The 17,496-nt window shown below is 32.9% G+C and overlaps 1 protein-coding gene across 1 annotated transcript; it reads right to left on the bottom strand.

The window, feature by feature from the left end:
• Nucleotides 1-799: 799 nt before the first annotated feature.
• Nucleotides 800-10,615, bottom strand: LOC144553732 (indole-3-acetic acid-amido synthetase GH3.17-like). The gene is made up of 5 exons (XM_078301936.1): nt 10,260-10,615; nt 9,911-10,012; nt 8,872-9,256; nt 8,307-8,751; nt 800-1,386 (listed from the first exon to the last, which is right to left on the bottom strand). The coding sequence occupies exons 1-5, from the start codon at nt 10,595-10,597 to the stop codon at nt 800-802; spliced, it is 1,857 nt and encodes a 618-aa protein (XP_078158062.1). The 5' UTR covers nt 10,598-10,615.
• Nucleotides 10,616-17,496: the final 6,881 nt, after the last annotated feature.

The following is a 17,496-nucleotide window of genomic DNA, read 5'->3' as shown; positions in this document are numbered from 1 at the left end:
ATAGAGAACACCAAAGAAAAATCGGGAGTTAAACATTCTTTAATGATCTGAAATCGGGAGTTACACATTCTTTAATGGTTGAAAAAGGACTGCTTTCCATTACACATTCTTTCGGACTGATTACTTTTACTAAATTTATTCCTGTTGAGTGTATGGACCGGGTCTATTACACGCTTTCTAAGAAACTATTTTTTTTTCAAAAAGGAAAAAAAATACTACGTACAGTCCAACTACAAAGCTACAATGCTAAGAGTTGTTTGAAAATTGTCAAACATAAAAAAAAAATTGTTACATTACTTTAATTCAATTGACGGTTTAGAAATTTTTGTTATGTTACTAGAAATAATTGCAGAGATGAACTCCAGTATTGAAGCCTGGTGGATTTTAACCCTATTGAACTTTCAAGGTGTTTTATTTTGTTATTTGTACTCGATATGTATTTCATGAGGCACCAATATGGACTAATCAACCTATACATAAGAACAACATGGATAAATAGAATCAAAGAAGGTGGATGACGCAATTTCATTTGCAAATCAACCTTAATTTATAGCATCAAATTACATCACGACACTTCGTTTCCAATGGAAACATTATCTTACTATTACATACATAAAATATGGAGTAACAATTAATTTATATCAAATCCAACAATTTGTCAATGTGACGAAAGATGGTCGATGTAAACTGTACAAGCAATAATATTATATTTCCATCGATTTCCAACAAATTAAATATATAACAATATGCAATTTCAAGGAGGCATCATTTTCGGCTTCTTAAACAACCTTCTCCTCTACTAGTACGAATCCCAATGCGGCGCTTTCTGACTGAAAAACTTCCCGATGACCTTCTCATCTAACACAGAGACGGCATCACCCGAGTTGATGCAACGTGGGGTTTTGTACTGGTTGACAGACGAGCCTCTTGACAAACAAAAGTCCATCAAAGCATCAAATGCTCCATTACCAACCACCCGTATTTCTAGCGGCCCAATCGATCTGTCTCGACTCCTGCCACGCCGATATATCGAGTCCAAGCCGCTCTCGACTACAGCACAACATTCCTCCAGCACTTTAGTATCGAGAAGGATCTCTAGTTCTTTGGAGGTACCAGTGCAGGTGGAAGGGATCAATTCCCAAAAGAGTACGTAGTGTCCAGGGAGGGTGGAAGTGTCAGCAAAAGAGGTGAAGTCAGAAAGAAAGAGAGAGAGTTGCGAGAGGAGAGGTTTGGTAGCAGAGATGGATTTGAGGAGGTCAGCTTCAGTGGTCTTATCCGTGTCGATGCTCAGCACGACATCGCGACGACGGACGAATTTGAATTGTGGTGCAGCATTGTAGAATCCTGTCACCTTTAGGATGTCACCAACTCGGTACCGGTAAAGACCTGAATATTTCCAAAACATGACTCTTGTCAGTAGATGGTTGACACGCCTTAATTTATAGTTAACAAGCAATGTCAATATGTCATGGAAAGTATATTTGTTTTTTCAAAAAATAAATAAATTAACTCTCTGGACTCTCCTCTACTTCATTTTTTTTAGTAAAGTTAGGGGGTCAGGATACCCAATTATTTTAATTTCGGGTCATCTTGGTTTTGATCCTGCGACCTTTCTTACAGAGGTCATTGCCATTGGCACTAGACCATTGGCTAATTCATTACTCTCCTCTATTTTATAGTACTAAATTATTTACTTTTAAGAATTAGCACTCTTGTATTACATATATCACACAATATGTTAACCAAGTTAAGGAATGAACTCATAAATTAGTCGCTTAACAAAACCATACTATGCTTTTTGGGTAGGACAAAAGGGTGAATCTAGTGCCAAACGAGGAATTCTTAGCCACCCTTGTGATTTAAAAACTTTTAATCATAAATATTGTAACTTTTTTTTTTTTTTTTAAAGTGTTCATATGGCTCAGTCTCCTTCATAGATGGGTTCCGGTACAACTCCAGATCTTTTAATTAGATGCTATTATCTTCTCGAGAATTTTGCCACTGCACTAAGTCCACGGTTCACATGAGTTATTACTTAGTAGAGGATTTCATATCACTTTGGTTAAATGGATTATGCAATTATTACCTAGTTCTGAAAATAGCATTAATTTGAACATGGCCAAAACATGACTCTTTGCTGTAGATGTTTGACACTCCTTAATTTATAATTAACAAGCAATGTCAATATGTCGTTGAAGGTATATTTGTTTTTCAAAAAATAAATAAATTAACTCTTTGTACTCTCCTCTACTATTTTTTTTAGTAAAGTTCGGGGGTCAAGATGTCACAGATGTCATTGTGTGGTCACTTGCCATTGGCTGATTATGTACTAGATTATACACTTCTTAGAATTAACACTCTTGTATTACATATACCTCACAATATTTTAACCAAATTAAGGAATCAACTCATAAATTAGTCGCTTAACAACACCATACTATGCTTTTCATGTAGCACAAAAGGTTAATCTAGTGCGAAGCGAGGAATGCTTAGCCACCCTTATGATTCTAAAATCTTTTAATCATGAATATTGTAACTTAATTGATTTTTTTTAAAAAAGAGTTCATATGGTCCAGTCTCCTTCATAGATAGCTCAATATGAGTATGTAGTGGCTAGAATTCTATTTTGATATCGTGAAGACTCAAGTTCGAAGTTCAAATGCCACACACTATGCATTTTACGTATGCCCAATCTTAATTTATACTGCCAATCGACCTGGTAGCACCATATAAACATTGGATGCCGGCTTAAATGTTCATAATTATAATTTTATTTTCTCTTACTCTAGAGTAAATTTTTTTGCACCGAGATGTCAATTAGTTATTTTCACAAGAAGTGTCCAATTAAAGAGAGATTTGACGTTCTAAGTACATGATTTATCTCTTACTCTATAGTGAAAGGCTTGCTCTACGAATGGGAACGTGATGAACTGAATAAATGACTATCTTGAGTTTAGGTGTATCAAATTTAGAAATTAATGATTAAGCTGGTATCTAGTGGTGGCTTAGATATGAACCTCCAGTCAATTGTAAGTGGAAATCAATTGTAGTTATATATTGAACAATTTCTAAGATCTTGAATTATCATATGCAAGCTGCATTTATAAACATTGTAGATCTCGACAATGTATTTGAAGATCATGAAATTTTGCTTCATGTAAAACTGCATAAATAGTACAGTATTTTTTTTTTTTCAAAATTGAATTTGAGAAAACTTATGATAGGATAAATTGGCAGTAAATACCATGAGTTACTACTCTCTTGTTTTCATTAAAGGGCTCCGGTAAAACTCAAAATATTTTAGATGCTATTATCTTTTTGAGAATTGAACATGCATCTTATCTAAAGAGGATGAGTTGTGCCACTGCACTAAGCCCGCTGTTCACATGAGTTTTTATTTAGTGGAGGATTTCATATCACTTTGATTAAATGGATTATGTAATTGTTACCTGGTTCTGAAAATAGCATCAATTAGGATGGTAAATTATCTAGTTATTTTAGATGTAAAATAGGCATTGGACAAGGAGACATGCCTCCCTATAAATTTAAAATAGTCTACCGAGGAGTAGATGTTGATGTGATTGAGTCCAGAGAATAACAAAGGACATGTCTATTTTCATTACGATGATACAATCATGTTTTTATCAACATCGTCATGTACGGTTCAGTTGAAACCAAAATAAAATGGGCGAACAAAACTTTTTTTGGTCTTTAAAAATACAACCGAACCAACATCATACCTAAAAAGAACCAAAACATTTAAACTGTATTTATTTTCAGTTTGTTTGATTGAACCAAATAAAGAGATTAAATTTATAAAAATAAAACAAAATGATAACATTAATTCAGTATTAATTTCATAGAAATAAATATCATGACAACATTACAAATATTATTCAATTCCATACAAAACATGTAGATGTTATAAAATATTCAGACCAAAATGGAAGGAATCAATGATTGAACCAAACAAAATATAAACTATACTTGTGCCACTATAATTTTGAAGGTCTGGTTTAGTCGGTTTCGAACTATCTAAGGAGAATGATTAATTTTAAATCAAAATAATTTTAATTTTTCCGAACCAATCCAGTTAAACGGAGAAACCAATCTATTTAAAATAAACTTTTTAATTTAATTGAAAACATAACAATCCGAACTGTTTGAACGCCACTATCCCCAAGTAATATTCAAGCCATTTAATGAGCTCTCATTGGTTTTGAGACTTTATATGGTTTAATAACTTTAATGAAACATTAAATATATATAGAGGCGATGTTCTCAATCGGGAGGTATAGGGTATTTATGGTTTAGGGTTTAGGCATAATGGATAAAGTAGGACGTAACTACAAATTTGAAGGGGCATGGTATTCTACAGGAGCCAGAATCACTTTACTAAATATGTCCCCCTTTTTTTTTTTTTCTTTTATACGTACATACTTTCTCTCTATGAGATGCCTTGTACGGTGGATATGCAAATAGATAGGATCGATGTAGATTTTTATGGCAAGGAGTTTTAAGGAGAAAAAAAGAAAATGCGCACTATTGACGGGAAGGAAGTGCATATGAAAGAGCAACATGGTTTTTTGGGGTATTAAATTTGGTTCAGATGATTTAAACCATTTTTGTCCAATGGTTATAGAAATTAAAAATAAATTGATTCTAATACAATATTATCCTCATACTCCACTGCATGCATTATCTTCATATTGGAAGGAACTTACAAATTTGAGGGGATTAGGAGAAGTAGGCATTGCGTACCAAATAGGAGATGGTCAAGCAGTTTGGTTTTGCCTAGATTTGTTGCTTGGCAGGGTTGCCATAGAGATATCAAATGTCAAATCTATGGGAAAGATAAAAACATTGCCACTTATTCATCTCATATCCATATAGCCAACAAGTTGGTTTTTGTTGGATCATTGTCAACTATATTTTATGCTAATCGAAAAGTTTGGGCTGATATATATACGGTCATTTGTGGAGTCCTTTCAAAATGTAAACAAAACATCTTTTTCACTAATTATTGCTTTTCCGTTTGCTCTATAATGTGAAGAGAAAGAAATGAGTTATGTTTTGGAATCAACTAATCTTGAAATCTGATAAAAATATATTGTTAGTGATCATTCCTTTGTTGAGATTGACCTGGACAGGTTCGTGGTTGGACTCAGGAGATTAAAGAAGCTGTGCAATTTTGGCTGCCGCCTGAGATAGATTTTGTTCCTCTACAGATTGAAGAACGAAGATATTACATTGAGATAATTTAATTAATTAAAAAAGCGGGTGGCCTTAAATTTAATTCTTGTTTTTTACGAGTTTGTTGATCACATTTTGTGATATTTCTGTTGTTTTAACTATTTAGAAGTGGGTTGTTGTTCTAATTACATTAGGTTATTGTATACCTCTCAGGGTAAAAAAAAAAAAAAAACTAGAGGTGTTGTCATGAGGATATATATCATTTTAATTGAGGTATTTGAAAGCCTAAAGTACATTAGGTTCTAAAATTATGGATCTAGCTATATTTTGTTTTGAAGCTATGGCAAGGTAATATTTTTATTTTTTGTTAATTTCCCTTGTATTATCTTGTGATATGAAATGCCTACAACAGATACTGCCGGATATAAAGGATATAGACACTGGTATGAGGAGTCCGCTCATGGCCTCGACAAAACCTAACTGAAGTTGGGAGTCTTTTGGTCCAAAACTTTAATTTTTAGAAAATAATAAATATTTTTTAAGAATTGTAAAAAATGGTGAATTTATTTAATATTTTTTCCATAGAACAAACAACACAAAATATATTGTCATTTGATGATTTCATTAAGGAATCACATATTTAGAGCAGTTTTTTAGCGTTTTGTTTCACTGCGCTTCACGGTGAAAGCGGTTCCTTAGTGATTCATTTCACTATGCTACACGGTAAACAACCACAAAAAATCTCATTCATAAAAAATCCAAATACTTGATGCGGTTGTTATGCTCAGCTTTTAATTTTTCAAATTAATTTCCGAAACATGAAGAATTTTGAACGACGAAATATGTAATCATAATTAATAATTTTTACAATGTAAGTAAGAATCGACTAATTAAAAAATCATAATGTTGTAATTTTGAACGACAAAACATGCAGATGTATAAATTTTTCCGTAATTTTTATATTTTATATATTGCATTATATTTTAGTTTCCAATATCAACTTGAATCATTATGTTCAATATATTGCTAAATAAACTATCATAAACTTCGACCTTATTTTCTGCATTGTACTTCTTCTTTTGTATGTTTTCTCATTGAAATATTCATGCAAAGTTAACGGTGCACGCATGTATGATATTTTCCAGCAAAGATAACGGTGCAGGCGTGACTACTCAATTCAAAGAACGCCAAACACTAGCTCGATATTTTCCAGCAACCTATGCAAAAGGTAATAGTATATATGTACCTCATTATTCTAAAAGTGGATAGTAAAAGCTTGATACGATAGAGTACTTATCTGGTAGATATATATTCTTTTGTGAAGATAGAAATATGCATGCAATAGAGGAGAACCAGCTTTAAAAGGATATTGGTATAACGAAAAACACATTAAGAGGATATCGGTATTTTATTTTTCTCTTTTCTCCTTGTTTACTAGTTTTTAGAATTATTTATCCATAAAAATTACTAAAATAAGATATACGAAAAAATAAATAGTACTTTGATTGCAAAATATTTGAAACGACCGGGACCAATTGTGCCGTTCCATTAATTTTGCTTTTAACAAGTCTTTAGCGTGAAACAAGTTGGGGTATGTTATGGATCATTGCTCCCGGCCATTCTAAAATGTGCTGGAATCAAGGTGCTACTTCTACTTGTGCACATTTTATTTTAATAATTTCTATGGATACAAAAACCTCGTGGTTTTTGGGTTCTGACCAAGCTTGTCTCGTTGCCCTTTTTATGGTACACACCATTAATTAAGCTATCCTGGGATTGAGGTGATAAAGATGCTGACATCGCTGATTTTCACTGTATATTGAAAAAGGACGTGTCCTTTAATTAGTCAGTCCATGCCATATTAGATAAGCTTTCAATATATCAAATCAATAAAAAAAGTACATTGAGAATTATTTATCCTTGTTTACTAGTTTCTAGAATTATTTATCCATAAAAATTACAAAAATAAAATGTACGAAAATAAAAAGAGTACTTTGATGGCAACATATTTAATACGACTGGGACCAATTGTGCCGTTCCGTTAAATTTGCTTCTAAAATAAGTGGAGATGTAGAAATCAACAACCAAATCTTTAGACTCAAACAAATTGGGGTAGGATCAGGATCATTGCTCCCGGCCTTTCTAAAATGTGTTGGAATTAGGGCTGTAAATGAGCCGAGTTTGAGCGAGTTACCCCTAATTCGAACTCGGCTCGTTTAATAAACGAGCGAGCCAACTCGAGTTGAGATGATAATAACGAGTTGTAGAGCCAACTCGAACTCAGCTCATTATCAACTCGAGTTGACTCACAACTCGTTTATAACTCGTCTAACCAGTGATAGTATTACAACACAAGTTCAAACATATTTTGCACGAATCTCAAAGCACAAATAACAGTCTAGAGATTCAGGTTTGATTATTTTGGAATTTATTGTGACCAATACTATGTAACTTTATGTAACTCGAGTTATAAATGAGCGAGTTGGGGAGAACTTGAACTCAGCTTATTTATTAAATGAGTTGACCAACTCGAGTTGTAAATAAGTGAATTAAAACGAGCTGCAAATGAGCGAGTTACGAGTTCGAGATCTTTTGCCCAGTCCTAGTTGGAATCAAGGTGCTATTTCTACTTGTGCACATTTTATTTTAATAATTTCTATGGTTACAAAAACCTCGTAGTTTTTGGGTTCCGATCAAGCTTCTCACCTTGCTCTTTTTATGGTACACATCATTAATTAAGCTATCTTGGGATTGAGGTGATAAAGATGCTGACATCGCTGATTCGGACTGTATATTGGATAAGCTTTCAATATATCAAATCGTAATAGTTTAGATGTATGTTTAGATTTGTATTGTGACATCAAAAATATGTCAATAACATGTAATCTTATATATTTTTGATGCCTTTCTAATTTATTTATATCAAAATTCACAATCGACAGTGAATCAATTTTGGGAATCACTGTTCAAATACTTTATTAAATATAAAAGTTCAATGCTTTACTTTCTATTTAGTTAAAAAAAACTTAAAGAAAATAATTAATAGCTCAACTTTGGGACGCGAAAATAGAGAGGATATATGGCAACCGCAAACCAAATGATGTTGAACTAACCTGTGAAAGTAGTCACTACTAGCTCGTAGTAGCATCCCAATTCCACATCCACCAATGGGACAACCTCCTCCGCCGGAGCACCGACTATGGTGTTGCTGTCTCTGCCACCGGCATCATCTTCTTCATCCTTTAGCCTTATAAACTCATAGTAACACATATTAGGTAATAGTGTGTATGCTACATCACACGGCTTGTCCAATGGCCTCAAATTGATCCCAAAAAAACACTCTGATGATGCATACATGGTCGAAACAAGAGGTAAACCACCTCCGTAGAACTCTAGGAGCGGGACATATTGCATCATTGACCCCGTCACGATCACTTCGATGAACTTGGTCTTAGGCCATAGCCTCTTGATTATTCCTTCCCAGGGATGTTTTTTGCACTCCGACTCTATTGCATCAGCCAGCTCTGCATTTGGTCCCGTCAATATTTTCCCTACTACCTGATACATGATTGAGTGCAAAGAATTAAATTTAAATAGGCTATCTGATGATTATTTAACAAAATTATTTTATTAGATCTTCATCTAGTTTAAAGGCTGCTACAAATCATTTGAAATTACCGATTCAATACAGCTTGTGTCTGTAACACGAGAGCTAATGACACCGGTTCTAATATCGTAGCATAGCTCTTGCCAGTGATCTTCTAAGAACTTTATGGCACGAAGGAAAGCCGATGCAAAAATGGCACCAACACGAAGTACTTCATCCCGTTGTATCAGACCAGTGAGAAGCTGAGTGTACATACTCTGACAGTTGTCAGAGCAGAGAATGGCTGGATCAGGGCTTGTATACTTGTTGTAGAGGTTGAAGGGGCGCTCGCGAAAATGCCGGCTTTTATAGTAACTTGTGAGGACAGGTCTACAAGTAAGGCCAGATGGGGTGGTGATCTCTGGCTTAATAAAGAGAAGATACATGCCTTTTCCTTCTTCTAGTCCTTTGACATATCTGCAAAACACAAATTATATAGCTCATGAGTTGCCGATTTTTTTTTCTTGTCATATTTCAAAAAAGAATAAACCCAACAGCCACCGTTTTGAAAAAAAAAATCACCAGATTCGCAACCCCTTGTTTATTTATTGTTAAGGATTTATGGATGAATGATTATATATGGTATGGTTTACAATTTAGTAGAGAATTTCTTATATTACAAAATTGCCAAAGCTCAGAGGCATTAGTATACAAAAATTTAGTAGAGAATTTCTTATATATGGTATGGTTTGCCGAATATTAGAGGAACCACATAATATGTGAGTATACAAAAAATAAATTGTGCATGATCAAGGCTTTAGTACTATTAGCTTGTTTTAGCTTTCATTTTTGCGATTTCGAAGTTCACATAGTTGATATGAACTACTTAGCATGTTTCTTCATGTATTAAAAGTACTTGGAGAGAAATTTCACATATTTTGAAAACAAAATACTACCATTTCAGGACTTTTGCAAAAATAATGTAAAATTTGGTCTCCAAGGACATTTTAGAGTGCTATGAGCCTTGCCATCCTCTCTCTCTGTCTCTCTCTCTCTCTCCATCTCTCTCCGTAGACCCCCCTCCCCCCCACTCACGCTCCCACAGGAGTATATGAAAAATTTGCAACTCACTTATTGATTACAGGAATCAAAATATTGTACATAAATGTTTTTCTATCCAACTCTTCTATGGTTGATGGCATCAGCTTAGATTGCCCTCCAGATGTACCAGAGCTGCAAAAAGATATAACAATAATATATTGTTATAACAAAACTGATCTAATTTGTTAAGAACAACAAAAGCGACGTTTGTGTGTGGTACATATATCTAATTCTCCACATCAAAATAAGTGTTCTCCAAATAAATAAATCATACAAAAATGAAAATAAATAATGCTAATATAAGGAACAAAATATTGTGTAAACTCTTTAATATTATATTATCTTTTTTTTTTTCAGCTCAATTAATTAAAAAAAATACCTTGTAAGAAGCTCTACAATTGGCTTTGCAGAGATAATATTAGAATTTTCTCCATTTGCTATTCTCACTATGTAAGGCTTCACCTTGTCATAGTCTACTATTGGCACTTGGTCCCTGAACAAATCTTTCTCTCTCTCTCCTTTCATAAAATCGTGCAAATATTCAGTTTCTGAATTTCTTTTTAGTATCTCATCCAAAACCATCTCTTGGATTAGGTGGGCATTTTTTGTTAACTGTTCGATAAGTTCAATGCCCCCAGGCTGGTCGTGCGGATCGCAACTTGGTATCATAGCTGAGCTTGTAAACATATGATCTAATGTAGAAGAGTAGATTTTCATGGTTGCAACATTCAAGAGCAAAACGGGGCCAAGAGAGAGGAAGTGTGCGCTATTATAAGTTAGAAGGTGTACCATGCACCTGAACATTGGCACACACATTCCAATGGGAATAAAAAACAAAGGAATTAACTGTTGTGGTTCATATATCATGCTCAATTATACGAACGACTTGTTTGTCTTTTTAGTACCAGGCGAATAGCCCTCTTAATTTACTAAATCAATAGAGGTGGTAGTTTACACGGATTACGGTCCAGATCAACCGAAGACCCCTCATTATGATTATCATTAATTAATTTTGGTAGATTCTAGTGTTGTGAACTATTTATGTTGCTTGGTTTTGAACATAGGCATCTCCCTATTGTATGATTTTTTTTTTATCTTGAACACAGACAACAAATGAATATTTAAGTAATTAGATAGTACATTAATCTCTTCCTTATGTTTATGATGATGTTGTATGTTATTTAATTTATATTGTTTGTCTGTTGGTTGAAAAAAATACTGTATGTTGGTTTCGATTGTTGGATTTATTGCTAACCTCGTTGGACTTAATGCCAACATTGAGCATATATGTAATCTAATTATGCATTGTTTACTGTCATATATGATTGTCAATTAAAGTGATCAAATAAGGAAATAGACAATCAATACATTCATTAGGATGTGCTCCACAAATGTGTAGAATAAATTAGGCAAAAATAAAATCATTGATGGACTGATTCTGAAATTTGCAATTAAGGAAACCAAATTTTCAGCTGCTGCAGGATTTTGATGAAGTTGCACGTTTTTTTTAAGTGGGCATGTGGCAGAAAATTGGTTTAGGGTTAGGGTTAGGGTTAGGATTAGGGCTTGGAAATATGCCGACTCTACATCTCTATAAATAGATTGGTCCCCAAACCAAATTTTCTAGCAGTCATCTAGTTAATTCTGTGGCCTTCTCTACTTCTTCTCATTAAAGAATAGAGATGTGAGATCATTAAGGAATTGTGAATACAATCTCACAAGGGCAGTCTTGTAACTTTGGAAGGCTTTATCCTACCACTAAGGAGGCTGCCGACGCTTTATCCTCTACATCGGCACGAAGTTTTTTTTGCCGCTATCTTACAAGTTCATCAACCGCTTTTGAGAGAAGCTTTGCATAATTTACGCTAATGGAGTCAGGTATTGCGTCTGCTCCCTAAGAATTGATGAATTTTGCATGATGGCCATTTTGGCATAGATAGATCAATAGTGGCATATAGAATTGAATTATTTATGTGTAACAATAAGGTTCCAACATCGATCTGTATGCATGTTTTAGGTTATTATGGCCAATTACATAAATAAATTCTTCTATATAAAGTAAAACCTTCTTCTGTACCAATAGAACATTCACCAGTTCATCCTCAATGTCAATTATTTGAAAGAAAACAAAGAGACATCAATCCAATTCTAAATGTAAATATTAGTTAATTAAAAACCGACAAAATATAGTGCTTTGATAATCAGAAACCAAGATATGGCTCATATTCACAAGATTCAAGATGTGGTCCTAAATGTCAATTATTCGAAAGAAAACCAAGAGACATCGATCTCATGTGAACAAACCTTGCAAAGACTTGGCATTGGTATATATGTTAGATCTAGTTTCTAAAATTATTGATCACATCAAATTACGTTATGATACTACTTTGGGTACAATTAATAAATAATTATTTGATATTTATGTTATAGAACACATCTATTCGGCAATATTTGAAAGACTAGATAGAGTGCTAGGCACAGTGCTAGATGGACTCAAATGTACACACACAAGTATACCACCTGCAGAGAATATATAGCGATCATGATAATAGAATAAGTTAGGTTAATTTAGGAAATTAAATACTTTAATTGGAACCTCTTTTCAACTTGAATTCATCGATCTCGATAATCAAATAGAATAAAGTTGGTACTCAAATGTTTATTTTGATGATCATTAAAACTAAGATATGGCCCATATATTCATAAAATCCAAGAAGTGGTCCGGCCAAATGTCAATTATTAAAGAGAAAACCAAGACACATTGATCCCACGTTAACAAACCATTCATATAAATGCAGGATCAAACTTGTAAAATTATTGATCTTATCTTCGGCACAATAAGTAATTATTTGATGAGGAGGGTTCAAATGCACCCAAATTTTTGTGCACCCAAATGCACTCTATCTTTCAAATTATTTTTCTCCGTTTTCAAAGTTCAAATAGTCAATCCGAACCATTAGATGCGATCTATATATTAAGATGTGCTTGGAGACCAAATTTTACATTTTTTGGAATTTTTTTACTAATTATTAATCAACTTTGAAAATCGCTGATTTTACATTTTCTGGACCATTGGATCAGCGATTTTCAAAGTGGTTTAATAAATAGTAAAAAAATTCCAAAAAATGTAAAATTTGGTCTCCAAGCACATCTTTATATACAGATCGCATCTAATGGTTCGGATTGATTATTTGGACTTTGAAAACGGAGAAAAAGGATTTGAAAGATATGGTGCATTTGGGTGCACAAAAATTTGGGTGCATTTGAACCCTCCTCTTATTTGATATATGTGTTACAAAACACACCTATTCGGCAATATTTGAAATATTAGATAGAGTGCTCGCTACAGTGCAAGTTGGAGTCAGATGGACACACAAGTAAACGTAAACCACCTGCCGAGAATATGTAGTTATCATGAAAGTGAATAGATAATTGAATATGGATAAATCTGGTACCCAAAAATCACCTAGAACAATAGAATTGTGCGCTTGCAATCTTTTTTTTATGACCACGTAATTTCATATCACAGTTATACAAGAAATTGTACTGCCTGAACCAAGGGACAACAGGTGTGAATCCGGCTGGATATATCCAACAATAAATTATGGGTACATGTTATAAAGGCTAAATTCTACTCTAGGAGAGGGTTTTCATGGGGTTAAAACAAAAGGTCGAATTACAAAATTATAGAGTGTACAAGACCTGATAAAATTTTTCTTGATCCATGAAACTCGTTGGTAGCACAAATATGGGGTACCATTATTTGTTTGATCACTGTCCACAATAGTGGAAAAATGAATACATACCATGACTAATAGCCTCTCAGGAGGTACAATCCATTCTGGATAAGGATCAAACGCCATCGACCTGCCCTGTAGTTTATTTGATCACTTTTTTTTTTTTTTTATGAACCGACAAAACAAAATAGGAAAAACATGGAGACCAGTGTTCACGTGACTCAATCTCACATTTCATTATCAAACAGTATCCCAGATACTGTACAAATTGGGGAAAAAGAAAAAAAAAAGTACGATGTTCTGACTGTATAGAGAAAACGAAAGGTACATACTGCCAAACGTGAACATCTCCCATTTAATGCAAACATGATCGTCTATGGCTCTGAATTAAATACATTGTTTCCTGCCCCGCTGAAAGTTGTACGGACTCGATTCTTTTATTGTTCATTTTTGCACGTGTACCCTGCAGTATTCGTAATATCTGAACAGATGATGATTTTAATTATTTATGTTTATATATTCTTTATTGCCAATAAAATCGAGTATAATTATACTTGGGCTGAGTGTCCGTTTAGAAAAAATAATTATACTAGAGCTGAGTGTATACAGTGCCTACATATATACTAGTTGTGGTTGCTTTCGTGTATGTCAAAAATTAGATTTACAGTCGGACTGAATACAACGAGAGTACTGTCTAAATATCCAAATCCGGTTCAATCTTGACACAAACACTAAACAATATATATACCCGTAAAAAAATTGGTTACAAGGTCATCATTAAAGATCGATGACCATACGGTTTACTGTGCATATAAGAATCCTCAATTTAGTAGTATACCGTGCTCTCTTGTCATGATGGTTCACCGACTGAGAAACTTTGATGAGAATGTGTCTGTCAACTCCCTACATATTGTAGCACAAATATGGGGTATCATATTCCATCCTAAAGATAACCAGTGTAATGATTAGCCTCCTTATGATGGTCGGACTATAGCCTCGGGACAATGATTTATCACAAAAATATTAGAATTGTATAATAGAAAATACGAACACAATCACTCTCACTAAGCTCCCTTCCCTCCCATTGTTTTATTAATTCAGAATAAAATTACAAAGTGTTTTTGTATATCACATTTTATGGAGAGCACTCCATTATATATATAAATCTCATGGCTAATCTTAGCTGCTTTAAATGAATATTTCCTATCAGAAACCTATTTCCATAATAACATTTTTTTTTTCCTAAATATTACAACAAATCTTTAGTAATCTTCTATCTTGTTCACCAATATTATTATGATCTTCTATGACACACGTTAACTTGTCGTGGTGTATAATCCAAAAATTTATTTGGATTAAAAAGGACGACACAATCGCATACAAATAAGAATGAACAATATCTAAGATAGACGACTTGGATTTCAAATAACTAAATAAATAACTAAGATAGACGACTTGCATACTGTCAACTTGTTGCAGCTACATGTCATTCATTAAATCTTCAATTTAAATTTTAACTTTAATTACTAAATAAATAACTAAATTTTTATTTGTAATGGAGAAAATGCTAGGGCTTATTCTAGTTGGATAAGACATTAATGTATGTAAGATGTACGAAAGGTGTTGCCTTTTGTGAGAAATGTTCTAGTATTCCGAACCATCATACCCGAGCTTGTCCCCGATGTAGTTTAACAAATTTTTTTTTTCAATATTGTCTAACTTTAATTTCTAGCGCTAATATCCAAACATTTATAGCTATGTTTATAACATTTTAAAATGTTATTCGCAAGCATATAAACATTTGTCTGAAAGCATTTCTACATAGTTTTAACTCTCAACTACTTTTGTCTTCAAGTCAAAAAAAGAAATATTTTTTTTCACCCACTTTTTTTTCTCTGATTATTATAATTTATTTTTCCGACGATCTGTGATGAATTTTACAAATCTAAAAATATGAACGTTTATATGCTTTGTCCATGAAAAAATACTTTTGAGTAATTTTAAAGTCATTTATTTTTTTTAAAGTAAAACTCATCAGCACTTTAAATTTTCAAGTTTTTAAATCTTCTTCAAACTCACTCTACAGCCATTAAAATTTTGAAGGCTTTGTACATGAGGTTTATATGTTATATTCTAGCGATTTAAAGTGTTATTAATGAGATTTATATGCTTGTAAACATAGGTTTAAATTATTTTGAACTAAAATTAAAAAAAAAAAAACTGAAAGTCACAGAGATTTAAAGTGATAAAAAAATTTACGACACAAATATAACTCGAAAGTTATTCTTCATGGATCTCATTTGAAAGAGAAAATCGGGTAAAAAACATTTATATTTTTAGATTCGCAAAATTCATCACGGATCGTCGAGAAAATGGATGAGAATAATTAGAAAGAAAATAAAAAAAAGTGGGTGAAAGGAATATTTTTGTTTTTGGCTTGAAAACAAAAATAGTTATGAGTTAAAATTATACAGATTTAGAATTTCAATGCTTGCAGAAAGATGTTTAAATATTTGCGAGTAGCATTGTAAAATGATATAAACAGAGCTTTATATGTTTGGATATTAACGCTGGAAATGAAAGTTAGATAACATTGAAAGTTTTTTCTGTTAAACTACTTGGGGGACGCGCTTGGAGATTTTGGTTGGGCTACAATTATCAAGCACCTAAATTAATACATATGTTATATAACATATAGAGTAAAATTTAAATAATTTCATGTAATTAATTTATATATTATTTCATGATGCATCAAGAACCATTAAAATTTAAATAATTTATTACACAGTGAAGATACATCAAATTTAATGATATTTTATAAAATATATGACCTGAATGATATGAAATGATCTCTGTTTATAATTAGTTATCACAAGTGATGATTCAAATTGCTCCTCCCAACATTATTAAGTACAAACATATCTATTGCCTGGACCTTTCTCAGTAGTAAAAAATATGTGAAAGGGCAGCAGCTCCGGAATTATTGCATGGAAAATATATGTGGACCTTGCCTTGTCATTTTTATAGAAAAATATCTGATACAGTTTTCTCCACAGCGCGGTCTGTAAAATGCAGGTGTACCGTGCACCATATAAGTCTCACTCTTACTATTCACTGGTCAGCAGGACCATTCTACTTTAACCTTAGTAAAGGACAATGTAGCAAATTGATGATATTGTCGTCGTGTGAAATTAATTGTTGTCATCCATTTCACTATTATATATATTTTTTTCCAGTACGTACTAGAATGTGTTTTTGTTGGCCTATTTAAGGCTTATGTTATTTTGTTTAGTATTTAGTGAAATAGAGAAAGAGAAGAGAAGAATTATTTTCAATAAATTTTCATGCTATTAGGTTAAGATACTCTTACAAATGGACATACCTCTCATTTATAGGTTATATGTTGACCTTTTACAAAAACCCAAAAAGATATATATAATTCAACACAACACCGAGTGTATGGATTGCACTCCCCAGCATCCCTTGAAAAATTAAACAATTAATCTATCTAAATCCCAAATACATTCATCTAACCATTTAATTAATTTACCTATTTAATAATTTTTTCTTTTTCCAAAAACATTAATTTTAACAGTTTTATGCATCCATATGCACTTGTGTTGCCGTCGTTCGTTAACCACATACCGATGGTTATTCATTTTGTCGTGGTTACTGAGATTATATATGAACTATGTCGGTACTGCGACACATTTCTTTTATCCAAACAAACTGTTCAAATAGGGACGCAAATGGACTAATCACACTCACACTCACAGATATAGATATCCGATATGACGCAACTTTTTTGGAGCTATTTTTAATTATTTTTCATGAACGCAGACATGGAAGTAAATGTTTCAATGCCTATGGGTCATGTTA

Source organism: Carex rostrata, chromosome 5 (genome assembly GCF_964058835.1).
Source record: "Carex rostrata chromosome 5, lpCarRost1.2, whole genome shotgun sequence".
In the NCBI taxonomy this organism is placed as follows: domain Eukaryota; kingdom Viridiplantae; phylum Streptophyta; class Magnoliopsida; order Poales; family Cyperaceae; genus Carex; species Carex rostrata.
The sequence above is the reverse complement of the archived record's forward strand: the minus strand, read 5'-3'. Positions and strand labels throughout refer to the sequence as shown.

What these genes read in the sequence shown, in the direction of transcription:
- LOC144553732 (XM_078301936.1), bottom strand. Translation starts at nt 10,597, where the DNA reads ATGAAAATCTACTCTTCTACATTAGATCATATGTTTACAAGCTCAGCT. An exon ending in ACACAAGCTGTATTGAATCG is followed by an intron (nt 8,752 to 8,871) that starts GTAATTTCAAAT and finishes ATCATGTATCAG; the next exon opens with GTAGTAGGGAAAATATTGAC. An exon ending in AGTAGTGACTACTTTCACAG is followed by an intron (nt 1,387 to 8,306) that starts GTTAGTTCAACA and finishes GGAAATATTCAG; the next exon opens with GTCTTTACCGGTACCGAGTT.